This window comes from Pezoporus wallicus, unplaced genomic scaffold (assembly GCF_028554395.1).
Source record: "Pezoporus wallicus isolate ANWC-B61680 ecotype Strahan unplaced genomic scaffold, APGP_CSIRO_Pwel_v1 contig_747, whole genome shotgun sequence".
NCBI lineage: Eukaryota > Metazoa > Chordata > Aves > Psittaciformes > Psittacidae > Pezoporus > Pezoporus wallicus.
The window spans coordinates 3,119,879-3,138,767 of NW_026638457.1; the positions used below are offsets into that span (position 1 = coordinate 3,119,879).

General features: G+C 34.9%; 1 protein-coding gene across 3 annotated transcripts in view; it reads right to left on the reverse strand.

Annotated features, from left to right (window-relative positions):
- Positions 1 to 18,889, reverse strand: part of ASCC3 (activating signal cointegrator 1 complex subunit 3) — a 270,855-nt gene that overhangs the window by 129,903 nt on the left and 122,063 nt on the right. For 2 of the 3 annotated variants that reach the window (XM_057410860.1, XM_057410859.1), the window contains exon 14: positions 3,608 to 3,742. In XM_057410860.1, coding sequence (XP_057266843.1) covers positions 3,608 to 3,742 — 135 coding nt within the window. Of the gene's footprint in view, positions 1 to 2,873; positions 2,895 to 3,607; positions 3,743 to 18,889 lie in introns of those variants that run through there. The other variant, XM_057410861.1, reaches the window with a different exon arrangement.

Consider the following 18,889-nt stretch of genomic DNA (forward strand, 5'->3'; position numbering starts at 1 on the left):
ATAGCTTTTCCTGAAAAAAGATCATGATTACATTGAAAGAACAGTTTCCCCACATAAGAGTTCAAATTCCTTTGGGAATTTGCTTAGAACAAGAAGTACATTTCACAATATTTAGTTTAATTTTTTTATTAATAGCATTTAGTTTTTATTTATAATGTTATAATTTAAGTTTTACTTTTTATTTTTTTTAATAGTATTTAAAGCTATTATTAATAATAATAACAGCTTTAAATATATATAATAAATAATTGCTCTATTATTATTAATAAAGCTATTAGTACAAGTTTTCATTTTCATTACCTTTCTCCCAATTTCTTTTCCACTTCCTGCATCATACTATGTAATCACTGCTTTCAGTGAAGCTCAACTCCTCCCTATTTAATCAATTTCTTTAGTGTAAAAGCAGAGACATTTGTCTACTTCCTGGAAGGTTCCCAGGTGATCCTACCATACAGTTCTCTGAATAAGCCAAAGACTGCTCTTCCAAAGACCACAGTTCTCTCACTGTTCACTATGACAGCCTTCCTCTCAACAGTGAGCTTAATCACTGCACCCAAACTTGCAACTCATGGCAACAGTTGCCTCCAGTTCTACCCTGCTTGAGCCCCAAGTCAAGTAGGTGCCTGGCTGGATTCAAAAGTTGCTTCCAAATGCAGCTTATGAACTTCTTGGGTTGCCTGAAGAATGCTACCATTCTAAAAGATGGTTGAAATCTGCCATGAAAACAAAGGCCTACCTGTAGGAGACTTCTTCCAGTAGCTCCTAATAAGTCACATCAACTACCTCCCCAAGGACAGGTGGTCCATACCAGATCTCAACCAAAACCTCCCTGTCTGTTCCTTCCTGCTCTGACCTTGAACCAAACAGGAGCTGCACATGTCCAGTTTCACTGTGGAGCTCTGCACAGCTGCAGATATAACCAATCTAGGGCACAACTCCTACTCCTCCTTTTCCGTGTCTGTCCTTTCCAATATGGTACATAAAATGCACTGCCTCAGAGATGTAATCTGCCTGCCAAATCCACAAGTAAGAAGTATTACATCACATCAAAACACATTCATATTACATATTACTTTCTGAGGCAGTCAGAAATACTATAAACACAGTTGATTCTTCCCTTTGATACAGTCTAGTATGCTTTTTAATACGGCCTTTTACAGAAATATGAATCTAGGATTTCCTGCTCAAGCTGAAAAGCAGCCAGGAAAGAGGCTAGCCAAAATCAGGATACCCTCACAGAGCAAATTCTGGCAACCACAGTTCACTTCCTCATGGAAAAGGGTTACTACCATGTCCCTAAACACCACATCTACATGTGTTTTAAATACCTCCAGGGATAGGGACTCAATCATTTCCCTGAGCAGCCTGTTCCAGTGCTTGGGTGGATCCCATCCAGCCCCATAGACTTGTGTGTGCCTAGGTGCTGTAGCTGGTCATTGACCATTTCCCCTTGGATTACGGGGGCTTTGTTCTGCTCCCCATCCCTGTCTTCCAGCTCAAAGGGCTGGGTACCTGGAGAACAAATGGTCTTACTATTAAAGACAGAAGCAAAGAAGGCATTAAGTACCTCAGCGTTCTCCTCATCCTTTGTCACTATGTTTTTCCCTGTATCCAGTAAAGGACGGAGACTCTCCTTAGCTCTCCTCTTGTTGTTATAAAAATGTTATAGAAACATTTTTTATTGTCTTTTATGGCAGTAGTCAGGTTAAGTTCTAGATGGGCTTTGACCCTGCAAACTTTCTTCCTGCATAAACTCACAACACCCTTGTAGTCCTCCTTAGGGGGCCTGCCCCTTCTTCCAAAGGTCAAATGCTTTCTTTTGGCAGTTTTGTTATTTTTTTTTTTTTTTATTCCAGCAACAGCTCTCTGTTCAGCCAGGCTGGTCTTCCCTGCCAGCTTGTCCATCAGCACATGGGGACAACTTGCTCCTACACCTTTAAGGTTTCCTTCCTGAATAATGTCCAGCCTTCCTGGACTCCTTTGCCCTTCAGGACTGCCTCCCACTGCTGAAATAAGCACATTATTTTTCATAAATTCTTTAGCAATAATTTTGAGTGTCTAAGTAAACACTGACACTTTCAAGAGCTTAAAACATTTTTTCTGCATTAGCATTAAAAAATACTATTTTGAATAATCTAGGAGATTCAGATTTTGTTCTAAGAGATATAATAAGAAAAAGTTCAGCTTTAATTACATGTTACAGTAGAAACATGGGATCTCCAGGTTCAGGTTTGATGTTATTTTTATAATACAGCAGATACAACATCCTCTAGACAAAGAGTGGCTTTCTAATATGTATTTTATGAAATATAGGGTCATCAATTTCTAACTTAGCCTAGTTTTAAAAACTTTATCGGTCTCATAAGCATCTCAACAGAACAAAGACACTTCATCCTGATTTTAAAAAATCCTCTCTGAAATAGAATTTTTTTTACATTTCAGAAATTTGAACTCACCAACTGTAATATCTGGCTCCATTCATAATTAGTAAGGCTGAATGTATCCTTTCACATTCTTTCCAGAGGTACAAAATAAGGTAATGTATTTATTACATCTAAAGGCAGACGTAGAATCTAAAACCCTCACTAAATTCCTAATTCAGAGGGGTTAAGAGGTTATCAATACATTTGTCAGTGAGAGAAGGCATCTTATACATACATTAAACCTTCTACAGTGAATAAGTTTCTCATCTGTGTTCTGCTAATTAGTTGGGGAGCGAGGAAGAACATTATTTTCCAAGGAATATTAACAAGAAACTGTTTAATCTTTAGACCTCAATTAATATCACCAGATATAGCACTGAATTAAGAATTGTTTTGGAAATATTCTGTCAGCAGATATACCGGCATGTTGCTTGAATAGATGAAAAGAAGTTTTTGCAGACCAAGTTACTTCTGTATATTATACATTAGAAAAAAACAAAAAAAAGGTCAACTAACACAATTCATATAAAGACAGAAGTGTTAGAATGCATAAAAATATAGTTTCAGCTAGCAAGTACTTGGCCACCACTCAATATACCAGTAATTTATGATCCATATGTATCTTTTTAAATAAAATCAGATTAAGGGGCTAAAACCTTGTGAGATTCAAATAGCTTTCCCACTTTTAACTCTCAAATAGATTTCTTTCTGATTGCTCATGATTAGTTGATTGATAAGGAAAGTCAGATGGTTTTGGAAAGATGGCAAATTTACAGACTAGATCAGATTAATACTTTAAGACTGTATTCTGTCTTAAAAGAGTGGACAGTAGCAGATGCTTAGGGAAAGAGTGCAAAAAGCAGGAGACAGGTACTCTCCCAGATTGTAGCAACTGGTCTTTAAGGGACTTTCTGAGCTTGCACATTACATGAAAACTACTGTCAAATAGTACAAGTTGCATAAACCACAACCCATTATCAGCTTTTGTTCAAAAAACTAACAGCACTTTTCCTTTGCTATTACTCCTTCCTTTCCTCTATTCAATTCAGTCATTCCACACATACCTTCAGAGTAAAATATACCTTCCCAGAAGCTAAAAAATGCTTCATCTATTCCCATCTTGGACTTTCTTGTAAAAACATCAATTCTAGGACAGAAAGAAACCAATATAAATGATCACTTACCTGTTTTTCAGCTTGACCATAATCTGATCCTTGGGGTGATAAAAAGTGACAAATATGACCATTGTTTTTTGCTTTTTCTCGAAGACCCATAGCAGTTCGTACTGTGGCATTTCTAGCGTGAACAAACACCATCACCTTAAGACAGAAATAAACAGGGCTGATGAGACATTAGACAATCTTATTCAAATAATGAAAACATTTTTAAGCGCTTACAAAATATTTGCTATAAAAATGAAGAATAATAGTTAATACATGACATACTGATGAAAACTAATGTTGCTTAAGAAGAATTAAAGGGTGAGCTTGCCTATATTGCATTTAATATTTTCAAAGAAGTTTTGAGAAGGTTCTTTTTTTTTTAATTCTTTAGTCTTTAAAAGACAGGGAACAATTGTTGGCAATAAAAAGTTCATGTTCACAAAGTAGGGAGACTACCTTTTATATAAAGAGATGTGTTATTTGATACATCCTAAGAGATCTAGAAAAGCAAATAGTGAGGTGATAAGTTCCCTGATGGTATGACTGGACTCTGAGGTATCTGAAATAAAAAATTACTATAAAGAACCTCAGGCAGGTATTGCACTCCCAAACCACTGGACAATCGGAGAGAAGGATGAAATCAAGCACGAACAAATGCAAAACACATACATTTTAAACTAACAGATATGATTATGGGTTTAAAATCACATGCTATCTCTCAGTAAGATACCCTAGAAATACTGTGGATTATCCTTGATAATATCAACTAAGTTGAGCGGTAATCAAAAAATATTTGTACCCATGTCTGCAGTGGGCTTTGGAAATACAGTTGGGTATTTTCCAATGAACCCCCCCTATCGCTTGATTATCCCTATTACCACATATGATATCTGAACCAAGAGACAGCAGTGAGATATTAATACTTATTCCTTTAGATATGAATAGGAAGCAATTTAAACTGATATTAAGATTCACTGCAAGGCACATTTAAGATGAATGACGCAGTAAGCCCCTGATTGGTGTAGAAAGGGAAAAAATGATTAAATATCACTTAATTCCAGTGTTATATAAATTTTAAGTGTCTGTTAACCTCATACTGCTGGGACAGGTACACTATGGAAAACACTCTATATTGTCTTCCTAAACACTATGTACTAACCAGGGTTTGCTTAAATTAACCCCACATACTTGATCATACAATTCTTCATTTTGATGAAGTATGACAATTTCTCTCTTCTTAAAAACTCATAAATGGAAAAGTTTGAGTGCCTGGCTCTTGAGTAAATGGCAAACACTATTTTGCAAGTCTATCTCATTTCAGTTGAAAATGTAACCATAGAGTTACAGTTCTGTTTTAACAGCGCTATAGTTCCAGATGGATTTCAAGATTGGTATGTCAAAATCCAGAGAATCGTGGATTTAATTTTGGCCTTTTTGCACCATCATGCTTGTATCAACTTGCCGTGTATAACTGACTTAGGGTAAATGAAACACTATTAAGAACGTAGGGGTATTTAGGGTATAAGTTATAGTCTCTGTTCTTAATTTGGAAATTTGTGATTTATAAACCTATAATGTATATATAATTTTATAAAAAAGTATACATAATAGTTGTATAATTATATGTATTAGAAGTTTATAATCAAAACCAAGAAAATTAATTCAGGTAACAATACAGGGAAGAGATAAAAAGAGAAACAAGTGTGCATAACTATTTGCTTACTGGGAACAATCACTTGTTACCTGTTTTAGCATATTTGATACCTCACTCCATCACCAATTTAGTAACACTGTGACTCCTACAGCTATTATCTTTCATCTGAGTAGAAATATTCTCAGATACATGTCACATATTGGCAAAATCTTTTTAAGATTTCTTCAAAAAGTAAGAGAACCACTGCATAACAGAAGTACACTGTATATCCCTTCTGTCTTCATTAATTAAGGATTACCTATTTATCTTTTTGTATTTTTTTCTCTAGAAAGCTTGAATAAAACTAACATAACTACATAACTACTCAAAGGAACAATTTCCTATTATTAAGAGATCCACTAGGTCTTCTTCAGTGAATTCTCGCTTATTATTAACTTGGTTTCAACGCATTTCACTGAAAACAAATATCCACTTTTAAAGTCAACTTGATTTTATAGTTTATTAATTTGTTTCCTTGTTAAAAGAAGTCATATTAACATTTGATTCTTTCCTGCATAGATTAAAAAGTAATGTTGTGAAAATAATTAAATTCTGAAGTGTAAAAACATTTGATGTATTGATTTCCTTACTGAAAAAAAGAAAGGGGGGTTAGGGATTAAAAAAAAAAAAAAAGTGACATACGCACTAAGAAGTTTTACGATTTAACCACAAAATAGATTTGTTGACTGGTTTTACATTGTATTTTAACATTTTAAATTCTATTCCTATTTCATTTTTGCATTAATTTTAAAATCACTACTTATATATTAAATCTAAAATAGCTACTTTGAGAATGGTATTTACACAGCATTAATATTAAATAAGTTCAAACCTATTAGACTAATATATTTCTGCATGCTTTGACATAATATTTATAAATATCTTACTGGCTCTCCTGACCTTTTAGAAATTCCTAGTCAAAGACCAAATGAAGTATGATCTGACTGAATTTTTTGGAGTGGGTGAGAGTTAAATGGCTAGAAGGAGAAATCTAAAAGAGTAGCAGCATGCAGGAATGTTTTTAAAATTTGCAAGAAACTAATATAAACAGTCATATAAAATAGCAAGTAAATCTGCACAGAGGTGTGCATTTATATCTGATAAACCTCTCAATTAACCAGGGTATAATTCTTTATGGCTTGTTTAAACAAGATACAGAGTCGTATTAGGAGGTAACTTCAAACTAAACAAGCTCAGTAAAAAAAAAACAAACAGGCGGTAAAATCATAAGTCACTACAGTTACACGAAGTAGAGCACAGACTACTAGTCACAGAAAAGATGACAGTAAAAGCCAGGCCCTTAACTGAAGAATCTTCCTTTTGATTACGATGCAAATGAGCAGCAACTGCAGTGCTTGTACAGAGCCCATTCCTGAAGCTGTAAGTGTGAAGAAAAGCCCTCTTAGTTCCTGTGATAATCAGGCAGAACCATAAGGAACTGACATTTTGAAGTCAACTGTCACTATGATGTCCTGGTCTTGCTAAGACAATAAAAAGTAACATCAAAAAGATAAGAAAATATTATTTTGAAGACAGAGAAGAAAATTTGCTATTATTGAGATTTCTTCTTCACTATAAAAATAGTACACTGGTGAATAAAGCAGTAATATTCATATCTAATTTTTCTACTCATTCAGAAATATCAGAAACTCAATATGAATGTCTGTAGGTAAGTAAGATCTAATAGCTGACACTATCCTAGAGAATTGTGCAAACAGAAATGTAAGTATACGTGTAGCTGAACCTTGGCGACTGAATATTTCTAAAATGACTATATAGCTTTATTTTGCAACACTTTCCTGTCAATTAACATACTTTAAAACACACTATTCAATAACCAGTTTGTCTCAGTAGAAAAGGATCTGAACCCTTTTCTGAAGTTTGGCACCTTGATTTTATTTGAAAATACGTCAGATTTGAGGATTAATCTAAAAAATGGAAAAATATTATGTAGGTCTAGGGAAGATTTACCAATGTAATAGTGGTACAGAATTGGACACACCTGCAGTCATCTACTTGAGATGATATATAAAATACCTATGAGATCAAGAAATGCAGATACTGGGAGCAGAGCTATGAGGGGTACTAGAAAAGACCAAAATGCCTTCAAAACTAAGACAATAAAATAAATTTATATTTCCCAGAAAAATGGAACTCCTGGCAGACTGCATTACATTATAGAGTCCAGGGTACTGGACTGTACTAAAACCAAAACTACTGTGCAATGCTCACAGTTAAAAAAGTCCACAAGAATATTATTACTATAACAGCAGTATCACTGATTCAAAAGCCATGAAAACACAAATCAAACTCTTTTTTTTTTTTTTTTTTTCTTTAGGCTGCTGTGAATGTCAGTAGCACTAGAAAGAACAGCTGGAGTCTTTTACCTAAATCCTACTAAAACCTTCCTTTCTTATCACTGCCTGCCATAATATCTGTTCAGAAACAGTCCTGGGAGCTTCAGGAACTTTGATACTAAGAGACACTCAGTTTAGACACTTCAAGAACCAGAAAACAGATGGATTTGGGCCACACTGCACTCTAGGCTCCAAGGTCCGTTCATCTTTAACCATTATACTCAATAAATGTCAATAAATTTAATGGGAAACTTCCTTCTAGTATCCAATACTATACATAAAAATGAACTGTAGCCATAAAGAGCATCAACATTTTCTTTTACTCCATTTACCCAATGAACTGGGAGGTTAAATATTTAAAAAGCATGTTTTTTGATATCAGGTAGCAGAGGATTGCTACTGACTTGATAAAACTTCTGCAATGATTTCTAAAGCTCCTGCCTACATGCAGCTGAAACTAAACAGGACAAGTGCAATTCCATGCTGGGTTTTCCACAAGAATTGAAAACCAAATAGCCTCTTTTTCTGCCAGGGAGATGTTTCAAGTGCATCACCTGGAGTAGTAGCTGGGCAGAAGAAATAAAAAAATCCAACCCTGGAACCTGGAATTGCCAACCATGACCTGAAATAGCTGGCTGGGCTACCATGCAAATATGTAGAAAATAGGATGGTGCTAAATTACAAAGCTGGTCTTTAACAAACACAGTTTGTATTTCATCTTCCTTCTTGCATCGAAACATCATCTGCCACATTTTGTATGCGAAACAGACAATACTCAATTAATGAAGCAAGACCTAGTTTTTTACCTTGTTTTATTCTAACAGACTCTGAACAAACCCTGCTCTCAAGAATTAAAAATTCCATAATGGTTTTTGATGCAAGGCTAATTGTTACAAGAAGTCAAATACATAACAACAACAACAAAAGTATAAAGATTGGTTCCTCATATTCCCATTGTGCAAGTGAAACTAAGGTTAAGTGTATTCACTAAGTGTGAAACTTCAGATGAGATCATATTGCTTACTATACATGACTTGATAAACTCAAAGCAGAGCCCCTATTAACTCCATTGAAGCCATGAGCATCCAATACACTTAATCATCAAATCAATGCTTTCTGTCATAATTCTGAAAATTCAGAAGCTCTGATTAGTATGTACTTCTGAAGAATTTTATTTCAGCACCTTCAGCTTCTGTAACATCAGACAAATTGTCAGAGACAGGGACAAAATCTGGATCTTCAGTGAAGTGATTCTTTGTCCTACATAACAGACCATCCCTTCTTTTACTAGTATTCTCTATTGTATCCATCACACGATTTTAATCTTCTGGAATGAAGCTGTGATACAGAACTACTTTAACATATTAAATCTCTCATGCTAAACAAACTAAAAGAAATAAAGATTTAATGCACAAAACCCCTCAGAATATTCACTGTTTAAAGAACACATTTGATAATCTCTTAACACTTTTCATATGGCTACTGTACGACAATGTCTGACTTCATAGCAATTATTTATTCAGAAAGATGTAAGGCCTTATTATGTAAACAGCAACTAAGAAACAAGCATTGTATAACTATCCCCTACCCTGTACAATTCTTATAGAAAGATACCTAATTTTCATATGTAGCATGTTTTCTTCACAAAATTTATCTCCCACCACTTTTAAACTAACAATGCACACTTGAATTCATGAATACTTTTAAGTATTTCATGATCACATATCATCACCTGACCAAATTTTTATGTTTAAAATTATTGCACAAATTGTTGACAATAAAAAGAACTCCTAGGTGAGAGGTAGACAGATACCAAGTCTGATTACAAAAACCAAGTCGCTTTATTAGCTGATTAGAGGTGCCCAATCTTAAGGTTAATGTTGACTTGTAATCTCTGTACATCACCAAATATGTTTGTAAAGATCCAGCCCTACCTAAAAGTTGTCAAATGAAAACATTCAAGCCTTGTTGAATGTTTTCCCCCAACAAGTTGGTAAGCATTTACCAAATACATTGTGAGAAAGCAATATAGTCTTAAGAGGGTTAATTTAGCCTGTCCTAACTGTGTCAGAGAATCATATTTCAGTGGCAAAATCTCTGTGCTTTAAATTATGCAAATAGGTTAGGAAAAGTAATTTAGAATACAGAGAGTAGCAGTTCCACAGCTACAAGCTGTGTAATTAGATCTGCACTCCACAGTTCAAAGCTAGCTCTGGGCTATATAGACCTAGTGCTGAAAGTGTCTGCTGCTGCTCTCCTGAAACCAAAGCTTTTAAATAATAGAAAATATACAAGAAAGGAGAAAGCAAATGTTTCTAGCTAGGTTCTCTCCCCAGAATTTTCTTAAAGTATGAAACAAATCAAACGTTTTAACTAAAGACCTACAGACTTTGGTTAAAAGTCACAATAGGAGGTGCTTGCATTCCTCACGTGTTGCATGTTCTAGTTTGTAATCTTTCTGAAACACCATCACCAAAGCACTGAAAAGTGTGTGATTATTCAAAATGCCTGTGAGAACTAGTACTTTTCTGTTATCAGAGACACATAACTAGACTGCAGTATGACTTATGTTTTCACTTAGAGGAGCAACAAAAAACACGCTACATATACATGTAAAAAAAATGTCTAAAACAACTCATGAAAATGTATAATCATGTACTCAAAATACCTTTTTTTTCTGCCTTGGACAGCAAAGATACTTGCACTTACTTTTGCTACTGGAAAAGGCATCATTCCAACTACCATTCTCTAAGATAACTCCAAAATGGTGCATTCATCTTTTTAGTGAAACACTATCTTTCCATCTCATTAGAGTGCTGGTCACTTGAATGCCTGAGTTCTGTGTTACTTAACACCTACTCTAGAAGGCCTAGGTTTTGCCACCCATTTTGCATCACATTTTTTAAAGGAAATTAAGATGGAACAATGAATTTGTTTAATGCAATGTCAGTATTAGTTATGTAGTTAAGAGGCAAGTATATATACTTTATTTTAGCTGCAAGACATTGGTTTCACGCAGCTAAATCCTTATGACATGCTCTTTTACGTGGTAATCAGTTCTTGACCCGGGTATTACTTCTACTGAAATAAACAGGGATATGGATCAACAGATCAATCTAACCACCATTTTCTCCCTTATGGTCAGCAGGAAAACTCCTCTAAGTATTTTATAAAAACTCAATTCCTAATGAGGTTTCAACATTTCTCCCCAAGGAATGCAGACTGCAACTATTTATGTTAAAAACATCATCCTATGCACCTCACTAAATAGAACCATCTCATGGACTAAGTACAAATCACTGCTGTCTAGCCTCATTCTAAGGAATAATAAAATTGTTTCTCTCTTCTGTAGTGATTTATCCCCAACTGCAAGGTACAGTTCAAAATTCCAGTGCCTAGCATTTATAGAATGAAAAGTATATTTCATGGAAAATATGAGAGTAACACACGCAGCTCACTAATAGCTCTTGATCAAAAATACTCACTGCAAAACCAGAATGTCTTGATTACCAGTTCTAACTGATAGCATGACAGTGTATAAATGTGGTTTCCTCTTCATCTCACTAATATCATAATAATTTAAGATCACTATCCAGAATTAGTAACTAAAAGAACAGCAACAAAGTATACAAAACAAGAGTTTTTTATAAGATGATCTATACTAAAGCTTAAAAAGTTTAATGTAGAAGCCTTGCTTTTATTTTAGCAGATTTTTGTACTTTGCATAGTAAAGTTTTTTCTCTGTTATTAAACAAAGTTCTGCATTAAAGTTCTGTATTAAACAACACCACGGGAATGGAAAAAGACGAACAGGGTGTGTCACTTACCAAGGCAACAAGAGAATTTGAATTTATTTTCTATTAGTTTAATTCATTTTCACACATCTTGTATTTAGAAGAAATATTGATATAATCTGCATGTGTTATTAGGATATTTTACATTGCAGAAAATTGAAAGGTTACTAAGTGCCTACAAACCAGTTCTAACGAGGCGTTCCATTATCCTTCCTTTTCTATAGTAGATTCTTCACAATTTAAAAGCAGACTGCATTTACTCATCATATAAAATTAGATAATGTGCATTAAAATACAGGAGTTTTCATTCAAGTCAGAGAGATCAAAAATGCCAAAAGAAAATAAAAATCGCAAGAGTTACCATTAAAACATCTTTGCATTCAAAAGAAGTATTTAGCAAACTCTGCTGAAAAACAAAGCTACAGTATTTTAATATATTTAAAATACAGCATTTTAACAGAAAATCTTAACTAATAACAATGACTAAGAAATCTATAATGCTGCATCAACCACCACTCACTAATCACTACTGTAATGTAATCTATTTTGAACTCTTGATAGATTTCCATTAATTATTCTGTGCTGTTTTGATTTAATTATTCACTTACATAAATTACTTCTGGTTATCCCCGTTTAAACAAAAAAAGGATTTTTGAAAGAACCTGTACAGAGTCTAATTTAAAAAATAATCTATTTAACATAGCTATTTATCTAATTATACCCCTATTTAAAGATACCATCTTTTAAGGGTAATAACTCCTATTTAGTTTACAGATATTTTTACCATCATAATGTGCACTTGCTCATTTATTTAGCTGTAATAATACTACTTTTGAAAGACATCTCTCCTATAATTGCATTTTTTGTATTTCTTTTAATGTGGAAATGTATTTTTTATTTAAGATGTGCCCATTCCAATGAACAGAATATCATACAGTCCCATCTAATTTTTATTATTACTCCTGGAATTCTATGTAAAAAGCTATGCTAAAGACATTACATTGGAACTACTTTCTTAACTTTTTTCCTATCTGCCCTTCCTTAATTTAGCATTTTATGTTCTAAAACTATGCATAAAAAAGGCTCTACTATCATACACATTTTGAAATACCATCTGTCTTATTCTTTATTTTCATTTCTCTTGAGGTTTCTTTCTTGACACACCTCTTGCTCTGTCTGCTCTGACTTGTTACAGTCTTTATTGTTGTAACTCTATTCTTAATATAAACTTAATTGCTTGTGGCTTTAAACTCAGAACTTGTTCAGAATCCTGAATTCCACCTGTCGTGGATTAAACCCAGTCAGGCAACTTGTTCACTCACTCCCCCCCTTCTTGCCCTCCCCCTACTCCTGAAGGGAAGGAGAGGAGAATCGAAAAGAATGCAACTCCCACAGGTTGAGATAAGAACAGTTTAGTAACTAAGGTATAACACAAATCACTACTGCTACCACCAATAATAATGATAAAGGAAATAACAAGGGAAGAGAATACAACACCTCAGCACCAGCCGACCGATAACTCGCCCCCCTAGCCGACCAAGCACTGACCGATACCTTGTCCAACCCCGCAGTGAACTAGCCCTTCTGGGTCCCTCTCCGTTACATCCTGGGCATGACGTGCTGTGGTATGGAATACCTCTTTGGTCACTTTGGGTCAGGTGTCCTGTCTCTGCTTCCTCCCGGCTTCCCTCCTCGCTGGCAGAACATGAGGCTCAGAAAGTCCTTGGTCAGACTAAAACATGAGTGTTATCAGCTCTGTTCCCAGGCCAAAAGTCAAAACACAGCACTGCACCAGTTACTAAGAAGGAGAAAAATGACTGCTACTGCTGAACCCAGGACACCACCATTTCAATGGTCACTGCAGCCAAGGCTTCTTCCAGCATTCACATCCCCAACCTGCCCTTCCATTTCTGTAAGTACAAGGTCCAGCACAGCATCAACCCCCTCTTCAATTATCTGTGCTAGAAAGTAGTCATCAGTGCACTCCAGACAATTACTGTATTGCTTTTGCCCTGCTGTACTCCCCTCCAGCAGATACTGGGGTGGTAAAGTCCCCCTGGAAGACAATGGACAGTGAATATGAGGCTCCTTCTTGTCTGAAGAAGGCCTCATCTTTTGTGTTCCTTATCAGCGGGTCTACAGGAAACTCCCACAGTAGTGTTGCTCATGTCTGGCTGCTGGATAATCCTCCTCCTAAGCTCTCAGCTGGCTTACCATCCATCCCTAGGCACAACTCCAGTACTCCTGCTGTGTTTCACATACAACTAAGTTTCTTGCTCTCCTGGTGTGACCTTGTTCAAGAGACTGTTAACCACCACTGCAGCACTCAGACATGTGAGTATCACATCACACCTTTGATCTCAATATGATCTTAGCTTAGCAACTGGATGTGGATCCCCAGTTTCTCCTTTTTTGTTCCATATGCTGCATGTAGTAGCGTACAGGCATTTCAGAGAGGCACTCAGTTATGCTCACATAAAACATGACACTGTGTTTTCTGTCACTATATAAAAATGAAAGATATAGGGGTTTGGTGTCATTTCCATTCAAATCTATGGATAAAACAGTTCTGGATGCATAGATTTGACATTAAGCCTCTAGCATTAAAATAGAAGACTGATGATATCAAACTTTTACAATGAAGAACAGTCAGTGTGCATGCAGCAGGACTAACGGGAGGATGCTTCTGAGGAAAAAGTACTCACCCATATGAAACTTCACGACTCTTGCTCTGTACATATACAACACTTATACACATCTTCCACCAATGTATGCTGACTGGTACATCTGGTTTAATTTATATTAGGAAGTTCTAAATTATTAATTACTTTTAAAATGGCAAGAATGTATGTGTACAATCTTAGTTCATTATATTTTGAATTATACTGGATGGCCTATAAAATAAATGCTCATTTATGGAATCAACGCTTAAATATGGATTCTGGATACTAAAGGAAACATGTTTCAGAACAGTATAATGGGATCTATGCTATCTTCAATTTGTAGCATTAGCCAACTATACTACAAAATGCAGAAGAAAATTGAAAGTAGAGGGCAAATTATTCAGTAAGACAGCCAGCCAAACAACATTTTCCTGTCTGATATAGGCAGTATTAATTATTCTGAATTTTAACTGACAGGCTAGAAATGGTAACAGCAATATCTACTCTTGTATAGAAAATTAAGCAAGAAAAGCTACTCTGTTAATATGCAAATATATGTCATTAGGCAGTTAAAAACTGCATTTCTGCAGATGCCAATGGACTTGAACAATTATTATTAAAAATTATAAGCAGCTTTTAGCTGCATTTTTTTTAGCAAAGATAATGCAATAACTTATTTCAAGCATTTCCCCATGTCCTGTACTGACATTAACTATCTTGACTCTGTACAAGAAAATATTTCTACATTATAATAAATTTTACTTTTGACAAATGTTGCTCCAGAATATTATTTGCCATGTCTACTGAATCTCTTCTTGTGCTTCCAAAACTATTCATACTTGTATGTATACCATCCATACTATGAAAAATGCAAGAGCCAAAAGTGAGAAGCAGATTGTACTCAGCTTTACTGAAGGAAAGGAGCATAGAGGATACAGGAGAAATCTTAATATCTATTCCCATTCCTTTAACTTACATAAAAAGATTAAGAAAATTGCCATGTCAACTGATATATTTTCTGGTTTTGTAAGGTAACATAAATAAACCTACTAAACAATTAAAGAACAGAAAAGTCAGGTCTTCTAGCTTATTTCTTGTCAGTACTAATTTAAAAACATAGACCATTACCCAGATATCCAGATTCCTTTTCTCCTAATCAACAGGCTTTAATAATCAGAAAATTGAAGAAATGCCTTCAAGTATAAGCAATGCTTTTAATGTGGAAGCTAAAAAAATTATGAAGAATTTAAATTATGCTATACTTGGCAAACAATGGCAAACTGTGCTAGAACTGTAATGTCCCTCATAAACCCATACCTTATATACCTATCCCTTTTCAAGATATCCTCTCCTATATAAGAATATTATAACTGTATCTTGATTAAATACATGAAAGTATATAAATGTTAACATATTCTCTGTGGAGTCATCTCTGCGGTAACCACAAAGAAAACTATCAACACCACAGCACTACATATGTGAGAAATATCATACTCCGGACTGTGAATAGAAGAATAAAGTCAAAACAAATTTCTTAGTGTCTTGATAAGAATATGTATTTCTCATCCTCATGAATTTTTCAAAATAACTTATTATCTGTAGCATCCTATATTACTGTAGTAACATCTGTTAAAAAGTGTGTAATAGGCATAAGGTCTTGGTGGACAGTAGTTATCATGCTAGATTTTGAGTAATATACAGAAGTTATGTATACTAATGACACTAATCAGGAAGTTTATTAGTTGATACTGTCTATTTTATTAAATAAACTAAGCACAAAGATCCATTTCTTTTAGGGCTTCAGAGCAAGGATTTTCAAAAGCTTTGGACCACTGACAATCCTCAGCATGTCCCTTCTGGAGCATCATTCATCCTTGCCATTAAATTCTTAATGGAGAACAATATGAAGCTGGTAGGGATCCATAAACTTAACTTCCTAAATCTTCTAAGACCACTAAACAATCTGCTGTCCTGTGTTTGAAAGCAGCTTTTTTTAACATGGAGTTAAATAAAAGTCATCTCATTAGGCTGCAAGACTGGTCAGGCTGCCCTTACCACACTTGTAAGCTGTATGTCTATAAGAGAACACTATTATTTCATTCAAATATCATTTTTGGCTATGAAAAGTTACTAATTTGGAATTAAATTTGACTTTTTGTTTCAGTGATTCAATGTTCATTTTAGTGTTTGAAGAATAATTCTAAATAGTAGCACTTGCTACCTGAAACACTTGTATGGGATGCTGGGGAGGGACTTTTCATTGGGGACTGTAGTGACAGGAGAGGGGGTGGCAGGTTCAGGCTTGAACGGGGGAAGTTTAGAATGGATATAAGGAGGAAATTCTTTCCTGTTGGGATGGTGAGGCACTGGAATGGATTGCCCAGGGAGGTTGCGAATGCTCCATCCCTGGCCGCGTTCAAGACCAGGTTGGACGAGGTCTTGGGTGATATGGTTTAGTGTGAGGTGTCCCTGCCCATGGCAGGGGGGTTGGAACTAGATGATCTTAAGGTCCTTTCCAACCCTAACTATTCCATGATTCTATGAACATGATTATGCGGCTGTGCGACTAGGCAAGCTGAACACCTCATGAACTCATAATTAATGGAAAGATTAAATTGGTGCTTCTGGTCTACATATATTCATCATGAACACCCTGCTTCTGCAGCAAAATAACTGCTGGAAAATGATAATAAAGAAATTTAATCCATCATTTTTACAGATGAAATTAATACACATATATGAACAATCTACAAATGTATACGCAAAAATTAGCATAAGGCACAGAAATACAGGACACAAATATTTAGAAGGGTACCTAATTGAAGACTAATGGGTTGTTATGGCTTCCCTTTGCAGCAATTTCCTCAGCCATTCATATAGACAGTTGACAAGTTACTAAATGTTTAAAGCCAGATTTGAGGAGAAAATGGAAAGGAAAATACTACATATGTACCATTCAACAATAACACAAAACCTCTGGTATATAACATTTTTTTAACAGCATCTTCTACACAGCATATCAATATAGTATTTTTAATTAAAGTAAGATATGAAGTTTCATTTATTCAGGCATAAGAGTATACTAATTATTATATCCTTAAAATTGCAAAAGGCAGTTAATGTGGAAATGAAGTGCATAAATAGATGATGAAGATGCAGAACATAAAAATAGCGCACCATCAATGGATTAGTTTATTATGATTTTGTTAAAGAAACCATACAAATGAGCCCTAATAGTACAAAAAACGGCAAAAGAAATAGTACAGAAAACTATTCAAAGAATTCAAGCCTTCTCTTAATCAGCTAACACAGAAGTAACATCCAAAATCATCAACCATAATCCACATATTCTGCCAGATCACTTTATCTTCCGTATTGTGTATGTTTTATATACTTACATGTGTACATATATAAAATAGAAGCAATATATACATGTGTATATATATATGCAAATAAGCTAAACCAGGTGATACAGAAGAAGCAATCTGCATAGATAGAGTTACAAAAACTCAGACTGAAATAAGCTCTTTAGGCTGTAAGATGGAAATCCAGGAAAAAAAACCCAGTCTAGATAAAGAATATATTTTAACAAATCCAGTAACTTTTCAGAGTTATTTGTCCAAGGTATGCTATAAACACTATTCCACCCTGAAAAACTACTAGGACAAGCTTAATTCTCAAGGTACTAAGTGCCAGACAGACCTCTGAAGAAAATACTGGTCTACTAAATCTTATCTTATGACACAGCTATAAAAGCATTGTCAATGTTGCAGCAACTAAGCTTATTAAACTTTTATCTTCACATGGCTTCTGCAATGAAATAACTGCTGGAAAATGATAATAAAGAAATTTAATCCATCATTTTTACAGGTGAAATTAATACTTGTCAAATTCACTTCTGACAATTTAATATAATAGATTTAAAATACCTATTCTGTTAATTTTCTGGTTTAAGATAGCTTTGCAAGAAAAGCAAGAAGATACTCTTCTTAGTCCTGCAACATTCAAGTCAATTATTGTAAACAGAGAACAATTACAGACAAAGTGAATTCTTTATGTGCAATATATAGCACAGAACCAGTTTTGACTATATGAATTCAAGTGTAACTTGTTTCTGATCTGTGACATTGAGACTTATGATTTGAAAGAGTATGTTAATTCTAAAAAGTTTGCTCTATCTCTACTGGTTTATAGTACCTAAGGCCTGCTCTGCTCAAGTAAACCAGAATTGTTGCTAAATATGTAGGAATACTACTACTGCATTCAATTCTGGTTGTTGTGGTGAGGTTCTCAATAGCTATTTACTGTTTCAAAAACCCAGGTTCTTCGCAACAGACAACCTGGCATCTTAAGCCACCAAAAAAGCCCTTCCCTGCATGTTGAAACCACTTCCTGTAAAGCCATGATGTGCCCTCAGTATTTACGTCCTGATACCTTGAGCCTCAATGCCCACGCAGACAGCAAAGGCAAGAAGGACCACTAAAGTGCAGAAGGACCACAGAAAGATGTTGGAAATTCCACTATACAGTCTGGTTTTCGCTAGGAACTGAAAATACCAAGCTCACTGAGAAAATGAACTTTTGATGATTTTCACTGAATACTAGATCTATGGAAGAAAAGTTAAACCAGACAATATGCCATTTCACAGTTAAACAGAAATCTCTAAGAAGCAGTGGGAAAAGAGATATTAATTGTCTTAAAAAGGAAAAGATGGTTTGGAAGACAGGAGAATGCCAAAGGTTCTCCAAGTTGAAAACTGTAATAAATAGCCAAACTGGCAAATGAGCAAATTGCAT